Genomic DNA, 16,763 nt, shown 5'->3' with positions numbered 1-16,763 from the left:
AATATATATATATATATAATATATCTTCTGAGGTAAATTTTTGTGGTAATTCACAGTTATAAAATTTGAGGAAATATAAAACCAGCAATCACAATTTTAATTTTAAATTGAAAGGAAGGGGCATGGCATAAGAGAATCTAAAGTCTTCTCAGAAAATGTTCAGACCTAATTCTATGATCCATGCTCCTATGTACAAGGATACTTCTCTGTCCCCAAGACAGGAGCCAAGTCCCCTGAGGAATCTCTGGATATCATGTGTCTGAAACTTTGTGGCTATTCGGAAAGAAGACTGAAGATGCTTTCCTCTCCCTGTGTCCTGGAGATTTCTATGAAATACACCATGGATTATATCCCTTGCAGAGCTAGTTAGACAAGTTAAACAAGTATTGTGGTTTGAATGTGAAACATCTACCTCCAAGGTGCATGTTTCTAGGTGATTCTGCTGTTCAGAAAGGTTTGTAGCCTTGCAAGAGGAAGCACTTCACCTAAAGTGGGCTTTGCGGTTTCATAAGCTGGACCTACTCCATTTGCTCCCAGCTTCTATACTGAATCAATGTGACAGTGAGCTTCGTGCTCCTGCTTCTGTGACTTATCCCCAGTGATGGATGGATGGTATTATCCCTCTGCAACTATTAGCCAAAATATACCTTTTCTCTCTTAAGTTACTTCAGAGTATTCAGCATAGCACCAGAAGAGAAACCAATACGAGAATGTAAATGTTATTATGTAACTTGAGGGTTTTTCTTCTTTCTTTTTTTACATTTGTTTTGCACCTTCTCATTTTCCGTTTTCTTATTGTATTTTCATGAAATTCTCCATATTCTCTCTGTAATCTTTTTAGGCTAGCCTCACAACTTTGTTCCCAAAGAAGAAAAATACCAATAGTAATTATGCTTTACATTGTCTTGGAAACCATTTGCCTGGGGGAGGTCTGGTTATGTTAATGACAGATAAATAGTGTAGTGAACAGCAAGCTCTTTAATCATGTATGTGTGAAAGGGATATGGTAGGTAGTGCCAAGCAATAGCAAGGACAGTAGCAGGGGTAGGGAAAGTACCACCACTTTCTTATGAGGGATTGGGAGATAGCTCAGATGACAGGGTGCTGGCCTTGCCCACATTTGGTCCTAGAACCAATTTTGAGAACTGCAAAAATGGGGTATAGTGGAGAACACCTGTAACCCCAATACTTGGAGGGCAAAGGTGGGAAATTGGAAAATCAAGGCCATCTTCAATCACATGTCAGTTCAAGGCCAGCAGTTTGGGCCACCTGAGACTCTTTCTCAAAAAATTAAAAGAAAAAAATCTTACCAGTAGAGAAATAGGATCAGGATTAGGTTGATACTACATTAATTCACACAAAGAAATTAATTTATTATTTAACAAATATCACCAGTATTATCATAGAGTTGCAGTTTATAGAAACAAATTAAAAGGGAGAACAAAAATCTCCAATTTAAATTCCATGCCATGTATTTAGTTAGTTACTTAATCAGTCAGTTGTTAGTTAATTACAAATATATCATCGCCTTGACTTTTTAAATAATGAATAATTGTGATACAATAAGTAATAATCTAGGGGGAGAACAAGACAAAAATATCCAGAGTGGAGCTCTGGCCACCATACATATGTAAAGACACATGAATGGAGACTCACATGTACACAGGAATATGCAAATACAGGAGACACATCTTAAAAGTAAACAAATCCCATTAAATATTACAGAAAGTATATATATATATATATATATATATATATATATATATATATACACATATATATATACACTTTATATATATACTTTATATATATATATGTGTGTGTGTGTGTTAGAATATTATCTTAACTAAGCAAAGATTTGTTTATGCTATAGAATATTAATTTAACTGTGTAAAAGTATGTTACTTTTGTTTATGCTACATTTGTTTAATTATGAAAAGATGTGTTGCATTTGTTTTACCTTGCCTGTCAAAGAAACCTGACTGGTCTAATAGAGAGCTGAACAGCCAATATCTGGGCAGAAAAGAGTAGATGGGACTGGAAAGGAGAGAATTGAAGAGGCGATTATCTAGGCTCCAGAGAAACAGAAGAATAAGAGGAGGGACACACCCGGGGCAAGAAGCCAGGCAGAGGCCAGAGAGACAGACATAGAAAAGCAGTGAAAGTAAGATATACAGAAGAAAGGTAATAAGCCCAAGGCAAAAGAGAAAGAGAAACAAGTTAATTAACATTAAAAGACCGAGCCAGAAATGTGCCTAAGGTAGGCTGATCATTCAAAAGTAATAATAAATCTCTGTGTCATGATTGTGGAGCTGGTGGATGGACTAAAAGATATATATATATATAATCAAGCTGACCTCAAATTCATAGAGATCTGCCTGCCTCTACCTCTCAGAGCTGGTATTAAAGGTGTGTGCCACCATGCCCAGCAAAAATGTAATTTTAAAAGAAAAATTATGAATAAAAATATATGAGAACAAGCAATTTTAGAAGCACTTGTAATAAGCATGTCATGAAACATCCATCTTTTCTGTGGCTCAAATTTTAAAGAAATTTAATGATAGCTATTAAAAATAAAATTTGTGGTCTCTTTAATCCCACTCTCACATTGTGCCTTAACAACTTCACTATCCTCCCAGCATTTTCTATGTTTTTCTTTTTAGTTTGTTAGCTTGTTTTTAAACAGAATCTCATATATCCCAAGGTGACCTCAAACTTGCTTCATACACAATGATGACCTTGAACATCTCATCTTCCTGCCCCTACCTTCCAAGTACTGGGAACACAGAGGCACCCCTACCTCCTACTTTATGAGATGTTGGGAATGGCAATAGGGGCTTTTTGTATGTTTGGTGGGCACTCTGTCACCTGGGCTTCACCAAAGTCTTCTACATGTGTTCAAGTTTATATAATCTTTTATTATATAATATATAGTAGTCAAGCTGCATTACACATTGATTTCTTATGAGACATATTTAGGGCTGAAGATATGGCTCAGTGGCTGGGTGTTTAAAAGCACTGACTGGTTTTCCAGATGTTCAATCTATAATGGGATCTTAAGTTCTCTTCTGTCTGATGCTTTATTTTGTCATGCAAATAATACTTGCAAATAGAGCACTCATATACATAAATAAATAAATGGTTTTTAATGAAATTTCATTTCATACAAAAGGTGGCTGTGGTGGAACACACTTTCAATCCCAGCACTTGGGTGGGTGAGGCAAGAAGATGTCTTTCCATTCAAGATGAGCCTCCTCTGCAAAAGGAGTTCAAGGTCAGCCATAGCTGTTACACAGAGAAACCCTTTGTGAAACACACACACACACACACACACACAGAGAGAGAGAGAGAGAGAGAGAGAGAGAGAGAGAGAGAGAGAGAGAGAGAGGAGATGGTACCACATCAGAAGACACAGGACTGTTACATTTCTTCCAAGAGCATTATATTTTTGAATGCTTCTCTATACTATTCTTACCCTAGGTGAGTGAGATCCAACAAGATGCAATTTGTTAAATGAGAAAGATAGCAGTCAATTTTAAGTTGAGCCCTTTTTGCTTTTCACTAAGACAACAAAGTCCAAACACTGGCTCCCCATTCACCTTTCTCTGTATGTCAAGATGATACTTAGAGTTAGATGATCATCATGTGAACTATGAACTTAACTTTTCTGAAGAATCGCAAGTATACTACACTTAAACCTTATAGCTACAGCTCAGCTCTAAGAAATGGGCTATGAAAACCCAGTCCAAATCAGAATCTAAATGAGATAAGAAACTGTCTACTGCAAGCCTCAAGGTTATAGACCTAAGTTGGAGATAGCAATCATTTCACAGGCCTCAACCATCTCATATCCCAGATGACCCAGGAATACCTGCTACATCTCAGATGAGCCCTAGTATATAAGCTTTTGTTTGTGTGGACACATGCAAAGTCAATGTGACACTCTGGTGAGCTATTTTAATGTGAGGCTGATCAAAATTTGTTAATTTTAGATTGGGGACATTTTTGTTTCAATCAGAATTCACCAAAATTACATAGGTTATTGTAATTGTTCTGAGTTGTCCACCGAACATGTAGATGCTATGGCATTATTGCCGAAGACATGTAGAGTTTGGTCACTGGATGATAAAAATCAAGCTGGATATGTACAAGAAGTTTCCTCCCTACAAGCTCATCATCATAATACTAAAGGCATCAGTGCCTTGTTCAGGAATGAATTCTGTGAGCTACAGTAATGACTTACCAGGCTAGATGTGCCCTCTAGTGACACAGTGGCATGACTATTATGGCAGTAAACAACTATTTTCCTTACTTTTTTCACTTTTTAAAAATTCTTACCATCTAGCCCAAGAGATAGAGATAGAGATAGAGATAGAGATAGAGATAGAGATAGAGATAGAGATAGAGATAGAGATAGAGATAGATAGACATAATTTCAAGACAGGGTTTCTCTGTATAACAACCTTAGCTGTCCTGGAAGTAGCTCTGAAGACCAGGCTGGACTCAAAGTCACAGAGATCTGCCTGTTTCTGCTTCCTGAGTGCAGAGATTAAAGGTGTGCACCACCACTGCCCAGCTAATTTGTATTTTTATCATGTCTGTGTTCTTTTGCTCTCTTTCTATGTTTAGGTTAGTTGATTTGTCAAAACTGTAATCATTAATTTGTTAAAATATTATATTTTAACAGTATTTTAAGTCATTTTGTGTTACATGATGCCATTAAACATATACTTTTTAATGGAAGGACTTTTAAAATTTATAGAAATAAAAATTATCATATGCATTATTTCTGGTCATCTGGAATCTATATCATACATAGAAGACCATACATTCTTTCAAATTATAAAACTATTATTTCATTTTTTCATATAATTCTATAAAGTTAATTTTGAAGTTCTATTGCTATCTCGCATGCATTTATTTCGTATTGGTAATTCATTCCTTTAAATTTTATTGCATATGTATGTAATATGTATACATATACATATATATATATATATACATAGTATTATAATCATACTATTTATCATTATATTCATGTGTTCTAATCCCACTGTCACTGTTTTTCTAACCAGAATCCCTCCTGTTTTCATACTTTTTTGCCTGTTTGTTTCTTGCCCACTGATTGGTCATTCATTGACTGTTCATTTTTCTAGAAAGTGTCTCAAGTAGCTCAGGCTGGTTACAAATTCTACATAGCCCAGGGTGAACTTCTCATCCTCATTCCTATATCTCTCAAGAGCTGGAATTGAAGGTGTCTGCCCATCTCCTTCTGACACATGCAATTTTAGTTTTTTAAAAAGAAAAATTGTAATTATAAATGTGTTTGTGTGCATGTGTGTGTGTGCTTGTGCATGAGTGCAGTTGCTCAGAAGATGGCATTGCATCATCTGGAGCTGGAGTTACAGCATTTGGGAGCCTCCCTTTTATAGGGTAGAACTCAGCTTGGGTTCTCTGGAATAACAGATAACTTATCTTACTAAATAAGCAATCTCTCTAGCCCTCTACACATGTGGTTTTAAATCTCAGAGATTTTAGTTCAGTCTAGGTTTGGAGTTTTAGATGGTTCCTGGTTTCTGTGTGCATGTTTGTTTGTTTTACTGTTTTACATTTTTGGTTATTTGTTGTTTTTTTGCTTTTGCTATCTTAATTTAGGAAGTTTATTTTTAAGAAGTTTTCTTCCAGTTCGTATGGAGCATGTGGGTGTAAACCACATGTATCTGAAATGTTACTATGATTTAGGGCACTTATCAGAGAATGATACAAAACAGGATTTCTGAGACATCTTGAATCAAAACAACTTTTGAACTATAAGGACATCAGTGGACAAGGCTCCTAAAATATCTTTCTAAGCTGCTTCACCCTCCAGGCTGGAGCAATGGAGGAAGGCTCTCATCTTCTTCAGCATTTGGAACAATTCGTGGTTTCAGTGACGTGCATTTGGAGGAAATCCCAAGAGTTGTCCATCCTCTCCCTCCTTCTTACCTATTTGCTGTGATTTTGTAAAGCCTGTTCTGTGCTACATATGGGACAGAATTGGACCAGACAGCTGCAAACATCTTCTGATGGCAAACGTTACCCCAGATGATTCACAAAATGCCGTAAAGCCTCTGATGGAAATCCTTAAAGTTTTCTTTGCTACCTTTTTACTGCTGTTATAAAGATACCATGAGCAAGGAAAATTATAGAAAAAGAGTTTACTAGGGCTCACAGTTCCAGAGGGTTAGAGTCCATGACCATTATGGGATGGAGCACAGGAGCAGGCAGGCAGGGATGGGACTGGAGCAGTAGTTGAGAGCCTCTATTTTGATCCATAAGCACTAGGCCAAGACAGAGCTAATTGTAAATGGCTTGGGATTTTTGAAATCTCAAAACACTACTCCTAGTGACATGCCTCCTCCAAAATGGCCACATCTCCCAATCCTTCCCAAACAGTTCCACTAACTGGGGACCAAGTATACAAATATGAGCCTATACTTGCCCTTTTTGATTCTAACAGAAGGATCAGTAGGTACAACATTTACCTATATTTTGGTAAAGTTTGTAAATGAAATAGAGTTGCATAATATATTTAGCTCTGACATAGACTATAAGAGAGGAGATCTGAAAAATATCCTGGCATGCTCTGACAGTGGTTCACAGGAAATGACCTCAGCATCCTTCCAACTGTAGGAGTCTATCCCCTGTGTGCACACAGAGTTCAGGGCAGAAAGTGGAGTGTGGTTTCTACTTAACAGGATGTACTGTGATGAAGCCCATCCTCAATATGGACAGCTATGTTCAGCTTTGCTCCTAACAGCTGCAATGATTTTGCATCTGAGAAGCTGAAATTTCAAGTTCTCATCTTTTAGGTTTATACCAGTGTGTAGGTGAGGAACATTGCTCTGCTCCCAGGAGGCCTTTTCTTCTTGCCACTTCCTTTGAGATAAATCTTCAAGGCTAGAGACTTCTGACACATAACCCTTGTCTTCTGGTACAGCTGGTGTCTGCCATCATCCTCAATCTGTCTTCTTTTATGATATCTAGAGCAACCTGTCTGCACATGCTGGCAGCAGTTTGAGGTCCCTGAAGTAACAATTGCTTAAGAGAAATATTTCAAGGAGTTTTGCTCTTAAGGAGAGTTTTTCACAGGCAAGGTATACCAGAAGGAAGGGTTTCCAACTTCATGAACTAAGTGCCATCACTGAGTTCAATTTCTGTAAAATCTAACATTCATTTCAATGTCTCACAGCTGTGATCTCAGAGAAAATCTGAACAAATGAGATCATACACTAGTAAATCGGCTTGCAAGTTCATGGTGAATTAGGTAATAGCATAGATTTTAGAACAGTCACCTTGGACATTAAAGTATTTGGAAAGAATGGCGAGAACAAATGATTACTTTATGGTTTTCCTTTTGACAATGTTGTCTTCAAGTTCATTGAAGACACTTCTGTGATTTGAGGAAAATCTAAGTTACTGCATTCTCTTTGTATCTTCCATCAATTAAACAAGTTGACATAGGAAAGTGATAGGTACTCAAAGATTTTCAGTTTTTAGCAATTCAAAAATACCTACTGGCATCTTGACTTTCAAGACAAAGGATGTCAATGTGTCTTTTGAAGACACTGAATGACATATATTATCTATAATATACTGAGTAGGATTTTGGATCAAAAGAAAACATCTATCTTAAGGCTCATGATTAATGACTGAAAAAAGGAATAGGTCTACTCCTAACATTTCCATTCCTTCTTTATACCTTACCCTTTCCTCCATCCCACCAGGGTCTTAAATTGTGTTCTAAGGTTTCCTCATAATCACCCAGAAATCCCTTCTAGTTTAGTTTTTTTCCTGATAAAGCAATTTAAGTAAGGGCTTCTATCAGCTCAGTGTTCAAGGTGCAGTCCATTGTGGCAGCAATGAGTTTGAGGGAACTGCTCACATGCTACCCACTGTAGACAGCAATAAGTGCTTGTGCTTAGCACAATTTCTTCTTTGGATGCCACCCAGGACCTCATCCCAGGGAATGGTGTCATCCACAGCATGTAGGTTCTCAGTTCACCTAATCAAAACAATCTCTCTGTTCCGACTGGTTATATCTCAACTTCACATAAACTAGAATCATTTAAGAAAAGGGAGCCCTAATTTAGAAAACTTCCCTACAACACTGGCTTATGTAGAAACTCGTGAGGCATTTTCTTGATTGATGATTCATGTGGAAAATCACACCTCACAGTGTGTGGTGCCATTCATAAGATTTTGGTCCTTGCCAGGCATTGGTGGTGCACGCCTTTAATCCCAGCACTCGGGAGGCAGAGGCAGGCAGATCTCTGTGAGTTCGAGACCAGCCTGGTCTACAAGAGCTAGTTCCAGGACAGCCTCCAAAGCCACAGAGAAACCCTGTCTCGAAAAACCAAACAACAACAACAAAAAAGATTTTTGGTCCTTGTCCTGACATATATACGAAGCAGGCTGAATAAGCCATGAGGAGCAAACCATAAAGAAGCATTCCTCTATGGTCTCTACATCAGTCCCTGCCATCAGCTTCCTGCCCTGAGTTCCAGTTCTGACTTCATGGATGATGAACAGATACTTGGAAGCATAATCTGAAATAAACCCTTTCCTCTACAAATTGCTTTTACATAAAATTTAATAAAGATAAACAATGTATTTATTTTATTCTAACAAGTTACTCTTGATTCTTTAAGATGTATTTCTCTAAACCTTTATCTGTAATCAGAATTTCTGTCTCCTTCCTTCCTTCCTCCCTTCCTCCCCTTTCTTCCTTCCTTCTTCTCTTCCCCCCCCTTTCTTCCTTTCTTCTATGAAAGAAAAAAATCAGTATTGTCTGTCTGGTCAAACAGGCCTGTATTTCACTTACCTAGTAGGCTGAGGCAGGTAATTTAATGAAGTCTTTTCTTGAATATTAAAAAAAAATAGGGGCTGTGGATGCAGCTTTGTTGGTAGAGTTCCATATTTAGCACCATATGGAGAAGATTGTGGGAGTGTACACCTGTAATCCTAGTACTCAGGAAGTTTGGGGATTTCAAGGCCAGCCTAGGCTACATGAGATCCTCTCTTAAAATAATATAATAATTTTAATTAAATTCAATTGATAAACTAAAAACAAAAATGAGTGCAGATATAGCTTACTGGAAATGTGGCTTCCTAACATGTGAATACTTCTAGTTTCAATCCGAAGTGATACACAACACACACACACACACACACACTAATCTTCAACAATTAAACCATAGAAAAATGGGCTTTCAATGACACATAAGATTTCTTACTCCCAGTCCAGGCCATCTATAAAACAATGTCAGTCTTCAAATTGCAGTGTTTGTGTACATCTTAGGTATAAGACATTCCCCAGATGGAGCAATTATAAAAGTCCTGGTGTAGAAGTAAATAAATGAGAGATAATTTCATAGCAAAATAATTAAAAATTAACAAATTCATTTCCTCAAAATTATTTCCTTTAATTTATTTCCCAACTCATTTAATAAAGTTTAATTATGGACAATGTCTTTCAGAAGCCCTGAAACCGCTAGCCTTTGGTCCTCTTGCACTTAACTAACTCCTACACAGTACTGCTATTGTTTAAACTCTGCCCACTGTGTAGTTTGACATTCCTGCCTTGGTACCTGCTGTACACATTTACATTTTCCCTTCTGATCCTGCTAATAGGATCAGCAAATACCCACTGAGGTCTTCTGCTGGAGGACATTTCCTTCTTTCTATGAGAAAGCCCCCTAACCTCCTTCCCCCTCCCCTAAGGCCCCATTCATCTCTCCACTGTCCCCTGGTCACTGCTCTGTGTTACTTGCACAATTAGACCAGAATATCTAAGGCCTTCTTTAGTAGGATGCATTCCACTGATCTCTTCAATCAGGACTCCAGGTTCAGTCTCTAGTACCACAGAAACGGACAAATAGTTTAAGTTTATTAGTTAAAAGTTCAAGTGGCCATGGATGTAAAAGGAAAAGCGCCCCTCTGAGAACATGGGTTCTAAGAATTATGGTGATTTTTGAAAATTAGACTTCTACTATGTGGTTCTTGGGAACTGAACTCAAGTCATCAGGCTTGTCAGCAAATCCCTTTCTAGTTCATACCTGAGATTTTGTTAGTATTTTCTGTAGCATTTAATATTGTAACTAATTAAGTCTCTGTTAAAGAATGAATGGTTATATATATCCAAGAGGCAATAACACTGGGAGGATTCACACAGGCATATGTACACACTTAAAGACATATACACATTTTATGGTTAGCTTTAAAGATCCACTTGATAAAACTTAGAATCACCTGGGAAGAATCAACTGAATCTCTATTACACTTGCCTATAGCATGTCAGTAGGAGATGATCTTGGTCATTATTTGAGGTAGGGATATCTACTCTTAATGTGGTCTACATTATCACCTGGGATGGAACCTGAACTGTATGAGTGAGAATACAGGTACTTGAGAATAAGCAAGCAAGAAAAATGCACTTATTCTTTTTGCTTTTAACTGAAGATGCAATGTGACTAATTACTTGATTTCTTGCCTTGACTGCTTTGAAATAATGGATTATTGTCAGGAATCATAAGCTAATAATTAAGCCCTTGTTTTAGATGTTTTTTTTGTTGGTTTTGTTTGCTTCTTTACACAGCAGCAGAAATGAAACTAGGATACACACACACACACACACACACACACATACACACACACACAAAGACAAAGACACCTATGTCTATCCACATGTGTACATATGTACATACAGAAAGTAAAAGAGAAGTCCTGATTTTAACTCACACTATTGATACTTTCTCAGCCACACAGAACTTGGCAAAGGCATTTCTGGACCTTACTGTGAGGCTCTTCCTTGGTGACTGTGCCCTCATAGCCTAGCCCAAATGGAGGGACCAAAAGCTTCTATTTACAGATAGCCCACTCCTGGGAACCTTTGGGAAGGATTGACTCACCTCATAGTCGATGTCCAGGACATCTGTCTCACCCTTGGTTCGGAAGTGTTGCGTGTTCGTGTCCACAGTGAAGTTCGCTTGCTTGCCCACCCTCTCCAGGAGAACCGAGTGCCAGTGCTGGTCATCCAGAAGGCTACCCAGTATGGCAGAGGGCGCGATGCTGCTGAGTCTGGCTTTGCTGTCATCTGCAGAGGAAGGGAGGCAGGGTGGAGTCTTAGCCTAGGCAGCTTTGAATCCTGCCCATCAACAGCCCTCAATACCAGGTACCCGATGTTTCCTCAAACGAATGTGAGCTGTCCCTCTACCGTTCCCATCACCGGGAACGCAGGGGTCTAGCTCAAATGATTTGCACCCCTACTTCCTGAAAAGAAACATAGTGTTTCTGGGACACCAGCGATTGCATGGTGATGGGAATGCTTATGGTACTGGCCACAGGAATAAATTTAAAAGAAAAGTTTCCATATTCAGAAAAAATAACTTAATTCATACACATGCTTTTCTTTTTAGTAGTATGAATGAAGAAAGCAAATCTTGAACTGGCTTGGGAGGAAGCCAGTGGTCAAACAGAGTATGTTTCTGCACAAAGACATAACCATTCCAGCTGCAACTGTTGAGTGCCTACTGTATGAACTGAGTCCTTCCACCAAAAAGATTATAGCTGCTACAACCACACAGAATCTGTCTCAACTTTAAGGGGGAGCTATCATTACATATAAATAATTTTTAAATCTATATAAATGTCATGTGTGAGGGGGCACATATGAGAGTGCAAGCACAGGAGTTCATGTCTATTGAGTTGTTTCTCTTCTTCTATCATGTGTGTGTTGCACTATAACTCTGGCCATCAAGTCTGGCGGCAAACACCTTTACACACTGAAATATTATTTGGGCCCCTTATATATTAATTTTAATTTGAGAGAATTGGTTATATCCCCACCTCCTAATAGATTATGATAGCTAAGTGTGTCTCTTCTTTCTTAAACTGTGTCATCCTTGACCCCACCTGCACTCATCTGTGCACACATGATTATGTGACATTCAGGAGTCAGAGGCAGCTAATCTCGCTATGGACTGCACACTCCTACCTGATGTGTCCTAATGGTGCTGTCTGTCTCACTGAATAAGGATGACTGACTTTCTTCTGAAGTTGGAGTGTGGATGCCCCACTTAGCACCCTTGCAAAGGAGAGCTGGTGCATTAATGTGTGATGCTCTTTTGGTGATTTACTATTCATTTATTCTATAAGCCTTGAATTCTCACCACTGTCAGATTATGCTAATGTCTTAATAAATACCCCCTCTTTTCTTGCTGTCCTTCCTCCAAGAGACATTGTAATCTCACAGTACTGGTCATGGTCATACAGACAAAAATTTGGAGGGAGGTAGAACTCTCTCTTCTGAGATTTCCAGTGCTAGTGTATTCCAGTAATGGTAGTTAGGACAGATGACTACATAAACACAGACAAAAGGCAAAGTACACAGGAAAAGGCAGTGTCCACCCAGTTTGGAGAAACTGGTGACTAGACTGAGAGGTGACAGGGACAATGGAAGGTTCCCTTAGCAGAGGAGAGCTAGGTGACAGAGCTGGCTGCACCCTCCAGGCCAGGGTGAGGTTGCTGTATTCAGATTAGCACTGAAGAAAGGTTAGATTAGCAACCATATAAAATCTGACATTTGCAGCCAATTCTGCTCCTTTAAAAGTTATGCCAACCTTAATACCTACTCTAATTTATAAGTGTCTGATAGGTAGGAATCATATTTCTGAATAATTTTAACACATCTCTCTCTCTCCTCTCTCTCTCTCTCTATCTCTCTCTCTCTGTGGGGGGGTGGGCACCTTTGGAGGTCATTGATAGCTTTGAATGTCAGCCTTTACCTTTCATCTAATTGCAGACAGTGTCTCTTGTTTGCTCATAAATATCCATCCCTGACTAACCAGCCGCTGAGCTTCTGGAGATTCTCTCATCTCTGTCTCCCATCCTATAGTAAGAGAGCTGGGGATAGCTGGGCAGTGGTGGTGCATGCCTTTAATCCTAGCACTCAACAGGCAGAGACAGGTGCATCTCTGTGAGTTCTGGACCATCTTGGTCTACAGAGAGACTTCCAGGACAGATCCCAAGGCTACAGAGAAACACTGGCTCAAAACACAGCCCCCCCCCACAGAGAGAGAGAGAGAGAGAGAGAGAGAGAGAGAGAGAGAGAGAGAGCTGGGATTATAAATAGTCTAGCTTTATGTGGATGCTGGCATTCCAAACTCAGATTCTCACACTTATGTGGCACATACTTTACCCACTGTCCCGTCTCCTTAAGCGATTAATGTCTATTTCTCTTGGCATGAATAGAGTTGAAAATCTCTTCAACTTTGCTTCATTTTTGTGAGCCATATTCTGACCTTTACCCATTTGTTCTTCTAACAATTTGCATTTAGTCTGTTTTCTGTAATATAAATTTTGAAGGTATATTTTTGTTCTTTGACTTTTTTGTCTATTGCTTTTTCTTTTTCATTTACTTTAACACTGAAGCTGCTTTGCTTTTGAAAATTTATTATTTGGGGGCTGGAGAGATGACTCAACAATCTAAGTGCTTGTTTTGAAGGCTCAAGGATCAGGATTCAGATCTCTAGAAACCCTGGTAAATGCCTGGTGGCTGTGGTGGCGTACTACGGTTACAGCGCTGGAGCAGGAGACTGAGGATTCCTGTGCAAACTGTCTGTCACAAGACTACCCATCTCACTGAGCTCTGCATTTGACTGAGAGTCTCTCACTTGAAAAATAAGGAAGAATAACAGTCCAGGATGATTTCCAGCATCAACTGTGGGGTTCCATATGCAGGAACACACAGGTGCACATGTACCCACATGTGTGTTACTACACACATGCAAAATTAAAACCCCCGATTCAGACATGCTCACATATGAAAAATAGAAAAAGGAAAAAAGAAGCATAATAATTTCTCTTCTCTTTAACAGTCCATCCCTGCTTTTGACATCACAGAGGATATCTCCAAGTGTGTTTCACCATTTACTTATTTTGAATTCTGAAAGCCAGTTCTTGCACTATGTTGGAAGGCAGGCAGTTGGAGCTGTCTAAACCCCACTAGTGACTATCTCAGATGAACATCTTAAGAAAACATGGTAAAATGCAATTGAGTCATTAGAAGGGGATCTTTAAGTCCTTGCCCTTTAACCTAGTCATCTACATTCTTAAAATGTATTCTTTTTTATCTATGAATACAAATTTATTTCCCCAAAAGAGATTGTTTTTATTAGTTCAAATTAGAAACAAGGCTGCTTTACATGGCAATCCCTTTGCCCTCTCCCTCCCCTCCCCCCAACCTCATCCCCCTCTGCTCCCCAGGGAGGGTATGGCCCTCTATGTGGGTCCCCAAAGTCTGTCATATCATCCTGGGAAGGGCCTAGGCCCTCCCCCCATGTGTCCAGGTTGAGAGAGCATCCCTCCATGTGGGATGGGCTCCCAAAGTCCCTTATTATGCCAGGGATAAATACTAGCGCCTCCTCATTGACATCCATGTTGAGGAGTCTGGATCAGTCCCATGCTGGCCTCCTTGAAATGTATTCTAAGGCAACAATTAATATGGGCCTAAGAAAAGTCTAAGGATTTAAATATTGGAGATAATATTCAGTAGTTTGGAGAGAGATTAAATTTACATATAAAGTCAACAAAAGGATATTAGATAGCTGTTGTAGTAGCATTTATGAAGTTCTCAAAGCCTTTTTAAATATTTATAAGCAAAAACTACATCTTTAGATGAAATTAAAAGTGAAACCTAATAAAATATCTAACAACTTAAATTCTTAATAGAATAGAAATATGTAAATGCACACTGAACACTACTATGCAAAAACACTATAAACACATAAAGTACAAAAATTTGCCACATCAAAAATATTTTCCTTTTCTTCTATATTTATAGTTAACTATATCTAGAAAGAACATTCTGAAGTTATTATGTTAATCCTATGTGAATTACTGAACACCACCTGAATTACAAGGAGTTTCACATGTGTGTTTCCTTGGTGACTGCAGGATGAATTCAATGTCTTGAACACTTTGTCTAGACTTGTAATATCATCTACCACTGAGTTATGTCCACATTCACAGGCTCAGTTTTTATTACACATACTTACTAATTCGTGGGGACAGGGTGAGCTTGCAATGGTTTTTATGTTTAGACCAGAGAAAAAGATGTGGGAGGGAGCTGGTTTGCTCCTGCTGTCTTCTGTATCCCAGGGTTTGAATTCACACTGTCAGCCTTGGCAGTGAGCATCTTTGCCCACTGACCATCTCAGCAGCCCACAAGAACAATTCTTCACTGACTCAAGAAGAGGAAGATATGAATGAATTCTGTCCACTCCTTCTTTAGTTATTTTTCACTAAAACTACAATATCCTACATTGAAGTTAGTGAGAATTGGTCTGTATTAGTGGCTTAGAATTATATTGATGAAGAGAGAACAGCTATCTTCTAATGAAACCTCCGCTAGAAACCCAGACTGTTGTTATGGAAACCACAGAAAACACAATTCTCAGCACACTATCACAGCCTTTATCTCAGGACACCTGTTTCCAGTTTTAATCTCAGTTGCATTTGATGTTCAATTATCCCATTTTAGCAGTTTTTCAATTTATTAAGACAAGATAAAAATCCTCAGAAACAGCTGAGAAGAATACAAATGAAACAATGAGGAAGAAGCTGGCTTTAGGCCCAAAGACATTGAAATTTGTTTCTAATGGAACTCTTTTCTATTTAGTTTGAAGATGACGTAAGTACCACCTAAGCCTTATTGGAATGAATACGGGGAAGGGGTGTTTGCACTTTTAAAAGATTTAGTATGTCTGGTTTTTAAAATTTTACAAGCATGAATATTTTTCTAACATCCGTGATAGTGCACCATGTTTGTGCTTCTTGAAGTTAGGCAAGGGTGCTGAATGCCTTGGAACTGAAATTACAGATCAAGGATTATGAGCTGCCATGTGGGACCTGGAAATTGAACCCAGGATGTCTGTAAGTGCAAAAGTGTTTTTACTTGCCCAGTTGTCTCTCCAGCAGACACTTAGAGATGTATTTTTAGCATTTGTGTGAGTGCATGTGCCTATATCTATGAGTGTGGTTGAGTGAAGGTGTCCATGGAGGCCACAACAGAACCCACAGTCTGGTCTTCTAGTATTCTGAACCCAGAGTTATAGGCGTGTGTGTGTGTGTGTGTGTGTGTGTGTGTGTGTGTGTGTTTTTGTCTTTTGAGTATATATGTGTATTGAATACAGGTGCCCATGGCGGCCATGGCAGCACCCCCAGTCTTCTGGAGACTAGAGCCAGAGTTATAGGCGGTGGTGGTGGTGGGTGGTGGTGGTGTGTGTGTGTGTGTGTGTGTGTGTGTGTGTGTGTGTGTGTGTGTGTGCGTGTGTATCTGTGAGTATATCTGTGGGGTTGGATACAGGTGCCCATGGAGGCCACAGCAGGACCAAGAGTTATAAGCAGCTATGAGCCTTTCCATGTGGGTACTGAGAACTGCATGTCCATCCTCTGCTCTTTAAACTGCTGAGTCTTCTCTCCAGCATTTACGTTTTTACCTTCATGTTTGTTTTCACTCCTTTCCATTATCCTAAGAAGTATATCATGGGCTAGCTGGACAGAGAGTTTCAGGAATCTACCTGTTTCTGCCTCCTCCGTCCTGGGAATACAGGTTTATGCTAGCATACCCAGTCTTTGTGGACTCTGAAGATCATAGTCACTTTACCAAAGACCCATCTCTTCAGCCTTGTCAAATTTCTTATATAGGTAATAGTCTTTATATT

General features: G+C 38.9%; 1 protein-coding gene across 3 annotated transcripts in view; it reads right to left on the bottom strand.

Moving 5' to 3' along the window:
• The window catches only part of Cntnap5 (contactin associated protein family member 5), an 897,862-nt gene that overhangs the window by 465,759 nt on the left and 415,340 nt on the right, over positions 1-16,763 (bottom strand). For all 3 annotated transcript variants that reach the window (XM_035445443.1, XM_035445444.1, XM_035445445.1), the window contains exon 6: positions 10,950-11,134. In XM_035445443.1, the coding sequence (XP_035301334.1) occupies positions 10,950-11,134 (185 nt within the window). The remainder of the gene's footprint in view (positions 1-10,949; positions 11,135-16,763) is intronic.

This window comes from Cricetulus griseus, chromosome 5 (genome assembly GCF_003668045.3).
Source record: "Cricetulus griseus strain 17A/GY chromosome 5, alternate assembly CriGri-PICRH-1.0, whole genome shotgun sequence".
NCBI lineage: Eukaryota > Metazoa > Chordata > Mammalia > Rodentia > Cricetidae > Cricetulus > Cricetulus griseus.
Note: the sequence above shows the minus strand (reverse complement) of the source record. Positions and strands in the feature narration are given on the sequence as shown.